This window comes from Morus notabilis, unplaced genomic scaffold (genome assembly GCF_000414095.1).
Source record: "Morus notabilis unplaced genomic scaffold, ASM41409v2 Scaffold825, whole genome shotgun sequence".
NCBI classification, from domain to species: domain Eukaryota; kingdom Viridiplantae; phylum Streptophyta; class Magnoliopsida; order Rosales; family Moraceae; genus Morus; species Morus notabilis.
In genome coordinates, this window is record NW_010358062.1 from 613,704 (window position 1) to 627,350 (window position 13,647).

At 34.4% G+C, this 13,647-nt stretch overlaps 2 protein-coding genes across 2 annotated transcripts; both read right to left on the reverse strand.

Annotated features, from left to right (window-relative positions):
* Positions 1–1,880: 1,880 nt before the first annotated feature.
* Positions 1,881–6,665, reverse strand: LOC112090299. Its single transcript, XM_024161263.1, has 7 exons — positions 6,627–6,665; positions 6,370–6,518; positions 5,805–6,155; positions 5,115–5,585; positions 4,794–4,995; positions 4,278–4,685; positions 1,881–1,937 (listed from the first exon to the last, which is right to left on the reverse strand). Exons 1-7 carry the CDS (start codon positions 6,663–6,665, stop codon positions 1,881–1,883), a joined length of 1,677 nt encoding a protein of 558 aa, XP_024017031.1.
* A 2,049-nt stretch (positions 6,666–8,714) lies between these two features.
* On the reverse strand, positions 8,715–11,431 carry LOC21405183 (sm-like protein LSM8). Its single transcript, XM_010091547.2, has 6 exons — positions 11,300–11,431; positions 10,546–10,644; positions 9,697–9,737; positions 9,546–9,620; positions 9,169–9,221; positions 8,715–9,084 (listed from the first exon to the last, which is right to left on the reverse strand). The coding sequence occupies exons 2-6, from the start codon at positions 10,580–10,582 to the stop codon at positions 8,994–8,996; spliced, it is 297 nt and encodes a 98-aa protein (XP_010089849.1). The 5' UTR covers positions 10,583–10,644; positions 11,300–11,431; the 3' UTR covers positions 8,715–8,993.
* Between the last annotated feature and the right edge of the window lie 2,216 nt (positions 11,432–13,647).

Consider the following 13,647-nt stretch of genomic DNA (forward strand, 5'->3'; position numbering starts at 1 on the left):
AGAAGAGTCAGGGGATCCCTGCCGAACAAGCTCTTCTGATAAAGTTTAAAAATTGATATTCGCAGTCTTAGGATCGATTGGGCAATCGAATCCGATTATGACTGTTAGATCGAACCATGTGATGTTGGTCTCGGGGCATGGGATTTGGACTCTGTGGTTGATCTAGACATGTTCACAACTGTTGAATAGACCGCGTAACTAATTAGATTAGAGCAAAAACCGTTTACAGAGCTCTGAATCTAATTATTACAACTTAAGTGTATTTGCGTAATTATCTTAATCCTGAAGTGAATACATAACTCGACTTAATTTCTCATGGTCTTTGATTCACCAATGAGATTAGTTCATAATTTTTTGAACAACATCTTGGCTATTGGGATCATGACATAATTGTTTTGGAGTTATGTGATTCACAGATATGAAATTCGTAAGCGATAATATCACCTTATGCTTTATTGATGGGTGTGTGAATAAACAAACCAGGCCTGGTATTCAATGATGGAATTCATTGTTTAAGACGTCGTGACATGTGCGAGACATCTTACGAACATATGTCTTTCTTATTCACAATCATATAAAGGAGTTGAGGAAATAATGACTAGAATGGTAAAACGGTAATTTTCTATACCATTCTAGTCACTGATATTCACGAAGGATAATATCGTACTTATTCTGTGGACCATGTGATAAATTGTATTAACACCATCAGAAAAATAGCGCATATGAATCGAGAGATTAGTCGGCATCAAACCTTTAGTGGAGTCGTACGATGTCAGAATTAAATACGTCGATAACTTATCGGGATAAATTAGTCGAGTATTGTAATTCCATAGCTTTGTTCATATGGGTCCATTCGGTCTCAAGGCTAGCTCTAATAAGTGAGAAAATTAAAACTGATGTTTTGTTACACAATTATGTTTAAATAAATTCATTATGTTATTTTTCATTTATTTGATAATTGAAAAATAAAAGGAATGAATTTGGAATTTTAAAATTAATGATGATTAATTTAAAATTCATAAATAAAGTTTGAACATAATATTATTTGGCAACTAAAGGAGGGAGAGATTTGATTTTATTTTTTAGAAAAATTCAGAAATCCTTTTGGAAGGGAGAGTTCGGATTTTGTTCCAAAAATTGAGGGAAAAATTCAGAAAAACCCATCTAGGGTTAGGTTTCGAATTTAGAGAAATTATTGAAAACCCGAGGAGGGTGGCTAGAAAAAGAAATATCTCACTCATTTCTCTCCTCTAGGGTGACCGGATTTTGGTATTGAAAAATATAAAGAAAATTTGTTTCCTTAGGTTTTTTAAAAAAAGAGCCCACTCTCTTCTCCTAAAAATTAAGAGTCATAGCCTTGAATCAACGAGTGGTTGTTGGTGTGTTCGTGTTCATAAATCAACGGTCTTGTTTCATGGCAATTCTCCATCTCGGAACATGAGATAGTGAGACAAGATCCTTGCGGCCATATTTGATCTAATCGTCTTAAAGGTATGATTGTCATCCTATTCTTTTCTCCATAAACACATCATGCATGAATCTATCGTTGTGATTTGTGTTTAATTCGGAATTAAAATGATATGTGAAAATTTTTGAAATTTTTGCCTACAAGTTTGTTGTTGTTTAAATGATTTTTCACTTAAAAATCACAACGTGATCCTTCAAGGGGTTTGTCTCCGATTGATCTAGGCTGAGTATCCGCCCGTTTTTTCCCAAATCAACCAAGGTATGGCCATTAATCTTCTGAATCTGCTCACGATTTTGCTGATTTACGTGCTTAACTCTCAATTTTTTTTCATGTGATTTCTTCTTCATTTAGTGTTATTGGTATACCAAAAAAAATTATTTGTTATAAAAATGTAAAAAAAAAAAATTGTTTATTAGGTGTACAAGTATTGCTTCTCAACGGCAACGTGCTTTGGAACTCCGCTCCAAATCTGGTCCCAAGAAAAGCAGAAGCATAAGATCAAGAACACGAAGAAGGAGGTTGGTACTGATTCAAAAACAGATCATATCTCACTCATTTCTTTAGGATTCAGATTTCAAATCCATTTTTCTCATTATCGCATTTTCTTTCTTTTCGTTAACGTAAGCATATCGCTTTTCTTAGCCGGGTATTCTGATTTGAATTTCTGTATTTTCCTTTTCCAATGCCATATGATTTCAATGCCTGTAACTCTTTCTGAATCTTAAGCAAATCTTTTTCCTTTCAAAAAAAAAGAATATGCAGAACTTATTGATATATAAAAATATTCGATGAGAATCTGTGTGATCCAATGCTGCAGGGTAATTTATTTTCATTTCTTGAATATGAATGAAATATATTGTAGATTTAGACATCAAATCAGAGATATTTCCATCTTGCTTCTCACGTTTTCCATTTCTCCTTGTTATTTCCTTTGCAAAGTTTGGTGGCTATTTTCCATCATATTCGGGATTTTGGGTTTAACTCTGATTGATCTACGCCGAGTGTCTGATTTTGGCCGGTTCGTCTCCGATTGATCTTGGCCAAGTATCCGTCTGTCTTTCCCCAAACCAACCAAGGTATGGCCATTAATCACTCTTATTTAAGTGTTTTACTTGTTCTGTTCGTGATTTTGTGATCATTTGGTGGATTTTCTGTGGGTCTCAAATATGTTAACCTTGTTTGTCTGAGATGGCCGTGTTCGATTTGTCTTTCATGATTGTGTTTATTTAAGCAAGAAAGGACATTTGTTTTCTGTATTCGTCCATGATTCTGAATCATGATTCATGATTCTTTACAATGTTTTTTCTCTCACAAAAAATACACGTAAAATGAGAATGGTTCTAAATTATGATTCTGAATCCATGAACCAAACGTCCACGTGATTTAGACATTCATCTGATTTAATGCTTTTGCATATGATGCTCTGTATTTAGTGGTTTTGCTTCGGTTTTATGACTAGACAATTTCATCAATTTGATCATTTAGACATTCAGTTGATGTGTTTGGTTGCTGAGAAATCATTCAAGCACTTGAGATATTTCATAATAATAGTTCATAATAATAATAATTCATACAGAAGCTTGAGCTACTACTATAACTTCATTCTTATCTTATTATCACTTATTTTCATCTATGCTTTATTTGTCATGCCCTTTTTTCTGAAGCATTTCTATGTATATAACATATATTCTAGATCAGTGTGTAGTTGTATATGGTAGACAAGTAAAGTTGTTGTTTTCTTCTAATATCTCCTTTCTCTTAAACATATGCCAACAAAGTTTAACCTAGCATACGCATTTCTATGGAAAAAAGAGAAAAAAAGGGGGTTTGGGTTTAGTTGGCATGTTTGCTCAAGAACTTTTCACGGTTTGGGTTTAGTTGGCATGTTTGCTCTAGAACTTTTCATGATTAGTAGGTTATCCCTTAAACCATTACTTTTCGTAAATTACCCATAAATTTAATAAAGTGTTGCAGAGTGCCACCAAATCAATACAACAACAACAACAACAAGCCTTAATCCCAACTAATTAGGGCCGGCTATATGGATTTCACTTTTCCACACAACTTTGTTCGAAATTAAACTTTCTTGAAGGTCTAGATCTAGAATGTCTTTCCTAACGACTTCGGTCCATGTAATTCTCGGTCTACCCGTCCCTCTCCTAGTATTAGGTATAAGAATGTCCTCCTAAGCATGAACTGGTGCTTCTAGCGATCTACGTTGGACATGCCCATACCACCTCAAGTGGTCTTCGCGCACCTTATTTTCTATTGGTGCTACACCTACTTTATTACGAATAACTTCATTCCTTATGCGATCCATTCTTGTATGGCCACTCATCCATCTTAACATACGCATTTCTGTCACACTCATATTAGATATATGTTCTTTTAATGGCCCAACATTCACTACCATATAACATAGTTGGGCGGATTACAACCCTATAAAACTTTTCTTTCAACTTAATAGGCATCTTGCTATCACATAAAACTCATGTAGCATTCTTCCACTTAACCCACCCTGCCTTAATCCTATGTTAAATATCCTCTTCTATATCTCCTTCGTACTGCACTATAGACCCAAGGTACCTAAATTTCCTGAAACCCCAATCTCCACACCATCTAAGAAAATTTCATCACTCTGATTACTTAAGTTACTAAACCTATGATGCATATATTTAGTTTTCATCCTACTTAACTTAAATCCTTTCGTCTCAAGAGTTTGTCTCCACAGTTCTAACTTACGGTTAACTCATTCCCTATGTTCGTCTACTAAAACTATATCGTCCGTAAAAAGCATACACCAAGGAACTCTATCTTGGATTTCTCTTATCAGCTCATCCATTACGACGGTGAAAAGATAAGGTCTAAGAGTAGATCCTTGATGAAGGCCGATCAGAATGGGGAACTCTGCCGTGTAGCCTCCAGCGGTTCTCACACTCGTGACCACCCCATCGTACATGTCCTTAATTACCTTAATATACCTCACATGCACTCCTCTCATTTCTAGCACCCACCATAAAACTTCTCTCGGCACCCTATCATATGCCTTTTCTAAATCCATAAAGACCATATGTAGGTCCGTCTTGGCTTCTCTGTACCTTTCTATTAGCATCCTAAGAAGAAAAATAGCTTTCGTGGTTGATTTACCTGGCATGAAGCCAAATTGGTTACCTGAGATGGTAGTTGTGGCCCTTAATCTCCTTTCGATAACTCTCTCCTAAAATTTCATAGTGTGACTTATTAACTTTATGCCCCTATAATTGTTACAATTCAGCACATTTCCTTTATTCTTAATGATGGGGACAAGAATATTTTTCCTCAATACATTAGGCATATGCTTCTTCTTTAGTATCTCATTAAAAAGCTTAGTGAGCCACACAATTCCAGCATCTCCTAACACCATCCAAACCTCTATTGGAATATCATCTGGCCCACATGCCTTCCCATTTTTCATCTTTTGTAGTGCAGTTTTAATTTCTGAGACTTTGATTGCTCTTGCATACATCACATTAGGTTCTCCTTGTGACCTAAGATTGTCAAACTCTATCGCATGATCATCATTATAAAGCTTCTCAAAGTAACTCCTCCACCTTTCCTTAATGTCTTATCTTTTGTCAGAACCTAATCTGTATCATCCTTAACACACCTCACTTGATTTAGGTCCTGACACGTCCTTTCTCTTATCTTAGCTAGTTTATGTATATCCTTCTTTCCTTCTCTAGTCCTAAATTTCCTATATACCTCATCTAAGTAAGTAGAACGAGCCTTACCAACTGCTCGCTTAGCTTCTTTCTTCGCTTCTTTGTACTTATTAAAAGTTTCAACATCTTTACGCTTTGATAAATCTCTATATAAATCCCTCTTGGTCCTAATAGCCTTTTGAACTTCCTCACTCCACCACCAGGTTTCTTTCCTAAGGGGGCCTTTACCTCTAGATTCCCCTAGTACCTCCTTTGCCACTTTTCTAATGCAGCTGGCCATGGCATCCCACATAGTATTTGCATCACCTATATATGACAAAGTAGCCTCCTCTAACAATTTCTCTTTAAAGGTCAATTGCTTTATTCCCTTCAAATGCCACCAACGAGTTCGTGGGAGGTGGTTTATCTTAGTCCTTCTATAGCAAAGCTTAATGCTCACATCTAAGATCACTAATCTATGTTGGGTGGCTAGTACTTCTCCAGGAATTACTTTACAATTCTTACATAGAGAACGTTTTCTATACCTTGTGAGAAAATAATCTATCTGGCTCAAGTTCCTCCCATTCTTAAAAGTTATCTAGTGAGAATCTCTTTTTTTGAAAAATGTGTTTGTTAGGATAAAATCATGTCCCAACGCAAATTCCAAAATAGATTTCCCTTCTTCGTTTCGAGCTCCAAAACCAAAACCACCGTGGATCCTTTCAAAGTTTTTCCTATCTTTACCAACATGCCCATTGAAATGTCCTCCAATGAAAATGTTATCCTCATTGCCTATACGACACACTAAGTCATCCATGTTTTTCCAGAACTTGACTTTAGTTTCCGCATCCAATCCTATTTGTGGAGCATAAGCACTAATTACATAGATGAACTTATTTCCTAGTACCGATTTGAGCATAATAATTCTATCACCTATTCGCTTAATCTTCACTACGTCATCCTTCATAGTTTTGTCCAGTAGAATAGCCCATGCAGGCCCAACGAGTCTACAGCACAACGGGAACAACGGAGTGCATCATTCTGATATATATAACATAGGCAATTTACCCAACCATAGAAACAACAAAAGGAGTGCATCATTCTGCATCTCCTTCCATGGCATACGAGTAACAATGTCATGATAACCATATATAGTTTATGCTTCTACCATGTATCGAAATCCAAAGTGAAAGACCAATAGAGGAAATCTGAAGTACTTACAGCACAACGGGAACAACGGTGAGAAACTTTCTGTTCCGAGTGAGTTGCTTGCTGTTGTCAATCTGTTCCCACCAAGTCAACCTATTGTAGATGCCCTGATCATCGGCAAACGGGGTTACTTTTTTCCAATGAAAGAACTGGTATGTAACCTGAAGGAAAGAACAAAAAGAAAGAAATCAACCACACTATCTGCCAATATAACACAGAACTAGATTGAATGAGAAGCCACAGAAGGAAAAAAACAAAGAAGAACTAACACGAACTTCATTTTCTAGCTTGATGATGCTGGAGAACATTAATTTTAAAAGAGTCCCTTTTTTGTTTTGACGGAAATTTTGTGGTCATTAAGATTATTGGGTAAATAGGACCAATAGTGGAATTTTACTTGCTTCAAAATGAGAGTTTAAATTGGAGTCTGTTAGAAACTGTAAAATTAAAGGAATTAAATGGTGAAATCTGTTGGAAAAGGGAAATTTTATTGAAGAACAAAGTATGAGAATCTCATTACAATGGCATAAGACACCAAGACTACAAACATAAGTTCTTGCAATTCCATCCAAAAAAATAGTTCTTGCAAGCAACACACACGGATTAATGCCTACTACGGATTAAAAACCGAAACCCTAACGAGCACATTTTCTATTTTTCTACACATTCAGTAAATGATGTAACACAAAAAACCCAAAAATTTGGGGACAAATCAGAAGCAAATTTCGAAATACTAAGATTAATGGAGTACTTACAGCAAAACGTGCTTAAGAGGGCTGAGGTTGACCGGCGAAACTCGGGAGAGGAGACCGAAAGAACAGGGAGACCGGCGAACGGAGGAGATCAGAATGGAGCGCAGACTGGGAGACCAACGAATGGTGAACGGAGAACGGAGCGTAGACTGGCGAGAGAGATGAGCGAGAAAGGAGAGAGAGAGGAGCGAGAAAGGAGAGAGAGAGAACGGGGAGTGATGGACCTTGCAAGAGGTTCAGTCACGAGAGAGGAGAGCGGGGAGTGATGGAGATGAGATGGGTAAATGGGGATTATTTCGTTTCAACGGGGATAAAATGGGAATAAAAATTTTTCATTAATGTGAAATGAGGGGATTCCCGCATAAGTTAGAATCCAAAGCACCCAGCTTGCTGTTTCGTGAAAACAACTTAAAATTATTGAAGCACTTATTTTGATTCTTACCAAACAGCTTAAGCTGGAGAAAAAAGTGCTTTTAAGGGTCCAAAATCAATACCAAACTAAGCCTATAACTACCATGGTGATTGTCATTTCATTAAAGTTGCTGATGGATGAATGAATATTAAGATTTTTCTGTTTTTTTTTTTTCCCTTAAATTACTAAATTTTCTCTTTTCTCACCGTTGTTTTATTTTCATCTCTTTAGTGATTATATATTTCTCTTCATAATTCTGTTTCGGAATATTTCCTAGTTATATTTTGTGTTGTTATAAGCACCCCATCGGGCGGAGGCTTCTCTCTATAGGAGATTTTTTATTTTTTATTTTTCTCCCTGAAACTATTAGATAGGCGATTGCTAACTATTCTATACATTATTTAATTCTCTTTCGCAAATTCTTGTTTATCATTAATATCCCATTCCTCTAAAGTAAAAAAATTTCTTGTTACTAACTTGAGCGTCAAAGGTTTCTCTTCACCTCATGTTTTTTAAGTCTATCCCCTTATCTATTGTAAGTCTGTCCTTTTATATATCAAAAAAAGGAATCGATTCTAGTGACCCTTTATTTAAAGGACGTGACATAATTTTATTCAGAGGACACAGAAAAAGACATAAATAAAGGCATATATGAACTCATTCCATCAAACAGTGATCAACGACCCTGCAAATTCAATTGCAAAATTCAGCCTTTAAAATAAAATTGTTACTCATCAAAACCAATCCTCGCCAAAAGTGGTAGCACCAGGACACAATTATTTATGTATGCATCAACACTTCATTTCTTTTTGTTTTTTTGATTCTTTTGTTATTTCGTCATCAAGATTTAAGTTCAGAAAGGAGCGACGAAAACAGAGAAAATCATCCTTAAAAAAAAAAAATCCTTCATTTTAATTAAAATATTGATTTGCTGATTTATTTATCAATAGATTGTTATTTAAATTAAATGTAGTTTCTTTATGAGACCTAAAATTCTAATGCTTATTTTGGTCTAATGAAATTACCTCTTTGTTCAGAAAAGCTTTTAGATAAATGTATAAAAATAGAATGATATTCCAACTTTGCAATTTCTTATCAGCAATCACGCAAGGAAATCTATGTCTAGAATCACTATCCTTTGTTTTTCTGGTATCGTAATCTGTGTAACTGGACTAGATTTACCACAACCATGATTGCCGGTGATAAGAAAACATCGCATTAAAACATCCAAATATCCTGTCAACTTCAGATTCTCATCCACAATTAAGCTTCAAAACAAACTCAGAAACAGTCCTTTACATGATCAGAACAATTTCAGGATAGAAAATTCATTTTAACAGCGCTATAAAGAAAAAACCACCCTTTATCAACAGAGCTATAATAAGGCCATATGATTATATGAAGTCATGGCAATTCTTTTGCGGGATGTTGACCGAGACAATCTACAACAGCTCTATTACCTTTCAAGTTACTCAATGGATGACTGGTTTTAGGGGATGAGCTCTCATTTTCGACCAGTCGAGACTGGAATCAAGATCTTCATCTAGTTCCCCAACAATGCTTCTGCAAAATAAAATGAATCAAAGGTTATACAACAGCACGAAGGAACTAAATATAGTAGATAAAATCATGCTAAAGAAATATTACATGTTGTCGCCTCTGATTATATACAACCCCAACACAAGTTGCTGAACACCTTCCTGCAAAACATGATAAGGAGACGTTATAATAGCGGGACGGCAACACTATTCCTGTGTAAATCCCGTAAAAACTCCTGCTAGTTTATTAGCTGTCTCGACTTTGAAACTCGAGCTCCAACCAAAAAGCCTGCAATATTTGAAAACCAGAAATACACTATTCTTTTATACTGAAACGTTCCTAACTGAGAGGGCAAACTTAAAAACAACTAGGAAATAATTCATCTAGCCCTGCCCCGAGTAATAGAATTCCTAAAAATCCCTTTCTTCTCCAATATGTTCAATCACTCGTACAAAAGCTTATCATTGTATGCGTCTTGTGCAAACCTTTGTGGAGAAAACACGTTCGTGAGATTCGTCAAGAATGATATTTGTGGCCTGGTCAAACCCTTTCAAGATTCCCTAAGAGAAGAAACAAAGATTAGATCAAATTTACCAAAATGTAGATTCGGTGGAGTTCAAATAGCACGCAGCTTACCACAATATTGCGCCCATCATTTGTTATGACTGATATTGTATCTGCACAAATAGGAAATGGTCAAAGTTAGATAAAGAGAGCATATGTCTGTGCGTCTGTGTTTGCAGCTGACAAAAGAAGACATGATCCAAGAGACCTTTTAGCACATGTCAAAGAATGCTAAGAAGTGCATCCTGTGTGAAAATTCCGTTTCCCCCCAAAAGTCCACACAAAAACATAAAATGGGGAAACAAAATAGTTGCAATACAATTGTGAGCGCAGAAATAAAGCATTGCACCATTTTTCCTTCTATCTACTACAAAATTCCCGTTATCTTTCTCTCTTTTCCTATTCAGGGCCAATTAGGTATTGATTTTAGAGGCCCCAAAATTCCCTTGCAGACAACACAAAGCAAGTTGTGTCTTTGCCTCTTTGATAAAAGTGTTCAAAAGTATTTTGCACGGACACAGGCCACCAACACAGTTTTACCATTATTTGTAGAATCATGTTGTTTTAACTCTTGCTTTATGTTTCTGCTTCTCCTTTTACTATAATAAAAGTAGAACATCTTTCAAAAAGCGCAAAAACCCCCCCAACTAAGCCTCAATAAATTACTTAAGCAAGTATAGCACAGCTCATAAATGGTCCAAGGACCAAGTCCAAGAAACTACAACATCATCTGTGCATATTCACAAGAATGCAACAATTGATATATGAATACAAATTTCGAAATGCTAAAACCTTAATCCCTCAAGCTCATCCCCTGCCTCGATTGAGGGTGAAATTATCAACTTTCAGGCTTCGCAAATTGTACACATCCAAAACTGAAGTCAACAGTCAATACGAAGGAGTTATTGGGAGTTTACTTACGATCTACAAGAGACTCAAGTCCCGGACCACCAGACATATCGCAAGTTTCAAAATGGTTTGAGTAGAGATTTCTTTGTCAGACCGGTGACAAAATAGCTCCTGCAAAAGACAATAGTATAACAAATTGTAGGACACAAATATCAAACTAATTTCAAAAATCTCAAAGAAATCTGACAAATATGAACTTCTAACAGTACCCAACTAATCACACAACCCCATTTACAAATTACAAAGAACATCAGACTGATCAAACGAATATCAATCTTCCAAAAATAGCAAAATAGTCAACAAAAATTCACAAATAGCAAAAACACCCAAATTAATTAAAAAAAAAAAAAGAAGCAATTTTCACCAATATCAAACAAAAATCATAGTAGCAAATTCCAACAACCAAACAAACTTCAAAATCAATTATCAACAAATTCCACAATAAAACGAATTCCTAAACAAATTTCTACTTCACAAAATTTGTTAAAATATCAAATACGAAACTTCGATAATCTTTAAAACCCAACTTCAACTTCAAACACGAGTGACGAACACAACTGAAGCTCTTTTCATTCTTATAGTCAACAACCTGTCATTGCAGTAGGTGATAGACAGTATATCTGGTCGAATGCTCAATGCAACCGATTACATAAATATATATATATATATATATATACATACATATATGTATATATGTATAACAGAAACGTTCGCATCTCCTACTCAAAGACCACAATATTACAAAAGTGAAAAACAGAAAACCAACCGTGGAGGAGCTTGGCTTGGGCTGACGCGACGGCGCTCGCACACTCCTGCTGCGGATGGGGACCGGGAAGGGGTCACTGATGAACTCTAGGGTTTTTTTTTTTTTTTTTTTTTTCAAAATGTAGTTAAACCAAGTGCTGATATTTTACGTATCCAAATTATTAGAATTTTAGTTTTATTTTTATTTTTTAATAATAGTTTGTTACTTTATTTTGACGGTATTATACACATTTGTTCCCTAAACTTGTATAACTTTAGTAACTTACCTCTTAAATTTTTAATTTTTATAAGTTACTCTTTTAATATATAAAATTGTTCTAATATATCTTAATTTAACAATAATTATGTTAAATAAGTGTCGAGATAACACGTTTAACAAAAATTTCTAACTTTTTAATCTAAATATAAATAATATTGTTAATTTCTCAACTTTTAATTCTTTAGTGCCAAATCATCTTTCTCGTTCTTCAAATGAAGAAAGGGTTTTTCTATCATTTTGAAGGTCGAGAATTAAATGAGAGTTGGACGTTTAGTTTATAGATTTAGAATTATGATTCATAATTATTTTCAATTTACGTGTATTTTTTATAAAAAAAAATATTATAACGAACTATGAACTATAATTTAAATCAGTACAGAAATCCACTAACCAATCACACGTCTCAAGAAAAAGTAAAAAAAAAAAAGTAACTAAGTTTAGGGGATTATAATAATTCATTGTATCACTTTCAACTTTTCCGTTCACTTAAGTAACAGAATGACAAATTTATTTACATTTTGAAGTTTGAATAAAGCAAATTAAAATTTTCAATAAAGTGTGGCTTTTCCAGCAACTACCAACTGAAGGTTGCCACGAAGGGGCGATGGGGTTAGGGATTAGGGTTTTCAAATTAGCGATTTAGACATTTAAAATATGGGGAGTCTTTTAAGGTTTCCATAAAATTATTTTCTCCACAACCTACCTAAAATAATTTTTCCTAATAAAAAATAGTAAATATATTTTATAATGAATTTTTAAAATATTTAGATACTTCGTAATGTATTTGCTAGGTAAATATTAGCTAAATAATGAATTCACCATATAAATAATCTATTTACTATGTACAAAAATTGGTAAGCATTAGATGAGTAATATAAATAAATAAATAGGCAAATATAAAAAAAAAATAATGTATGTACTAAGTAAATAAATTGGTAAAAGAAATTGATTTATTGAGTGAATATTAGATGAATAATGTATTTATTGGGTAAAAAATGGATTCATCAAAGAAATAAATTTGTAAAATATTATGTAAGTATTGAATTTACTGGGTATAAAAAAAAAATAACTTTGTTTACCTTGTTTTTTAAACTTAAGTAGTAAAACTGATATTTACAAGGTATAACGGTGACGGTATGTATAAGATTTTTGTTATTTTTGCAAACGTACTTATCAGATTTTGTATAATAAAAGTTAAAAAAAAAAAACCAAATTAGAAAGAAAACACCTTAAATTAAAATCCTAACCCTCAATCAAACTCTAAATCGGCCCCAATCCTTAAATCATCCCTAAAATTAGAAACTTTACCCAAATCTTTGTCGAGCCATCACCGTCCCATCAGAGACACGGTAAACCGCATTGTCACGAAGAAAATTGAAGGTGGTGAGGGTTGCCTCCCGACAACAAATGACGCCACAAAATCATTGAACTTTGAATGGACTACCTACTCATGTTAAGATGGACTTGTTGGGTAAGTGCCTTAAATTGGTATTGGAAAAGTTACTGTATCATGTTTTTTGGTAAGTTAATGTTTTTTTTTTTTTTTGGCAAGGGTTATTTTATAGTTTATTAGGAGTCTATAAATAAGTATTTTGTATAAAGTTTTATGTGTGCTCAAAGAAAAGTGCAGAGAAAGAGTGCATTATTTTAAGAGCGAGAGAAAGTGAGGAGAGAGAAAGACAAAGGGTGTAAGGGACTTTGGATAGAGAGAGAAAGTGAGAAAGTTTATTGAGTGTGTAATTCTTAAAACTGTCAGTGAATTTTTCTCCCTCTTCCGTGGACGTAGGAAATTTTTCCGAACCACCTAAATCTTTGTCTTCTCTATTTTTCTGTTATTTTTATTTTAATTTATTTTTTACTGCATGGGTGTAGGGGTATGTTTTTTCCAACAACTGGTATCCGAGTTGTGGTGAAGATTAAAAAAAAGTAAAGATGATGTCTGGGATAAAATTTGAGCAGATTGAGCGGTTTGATGGAAAAAGTACTTTCAACATCTAACAGAGTACGGTCAAAGATGTTCTGATTCGATAGGGATTACTGAAAGCGTTGCAAGGAAAAAAGCCAGAAAATATGAATGATGATGATTTGGA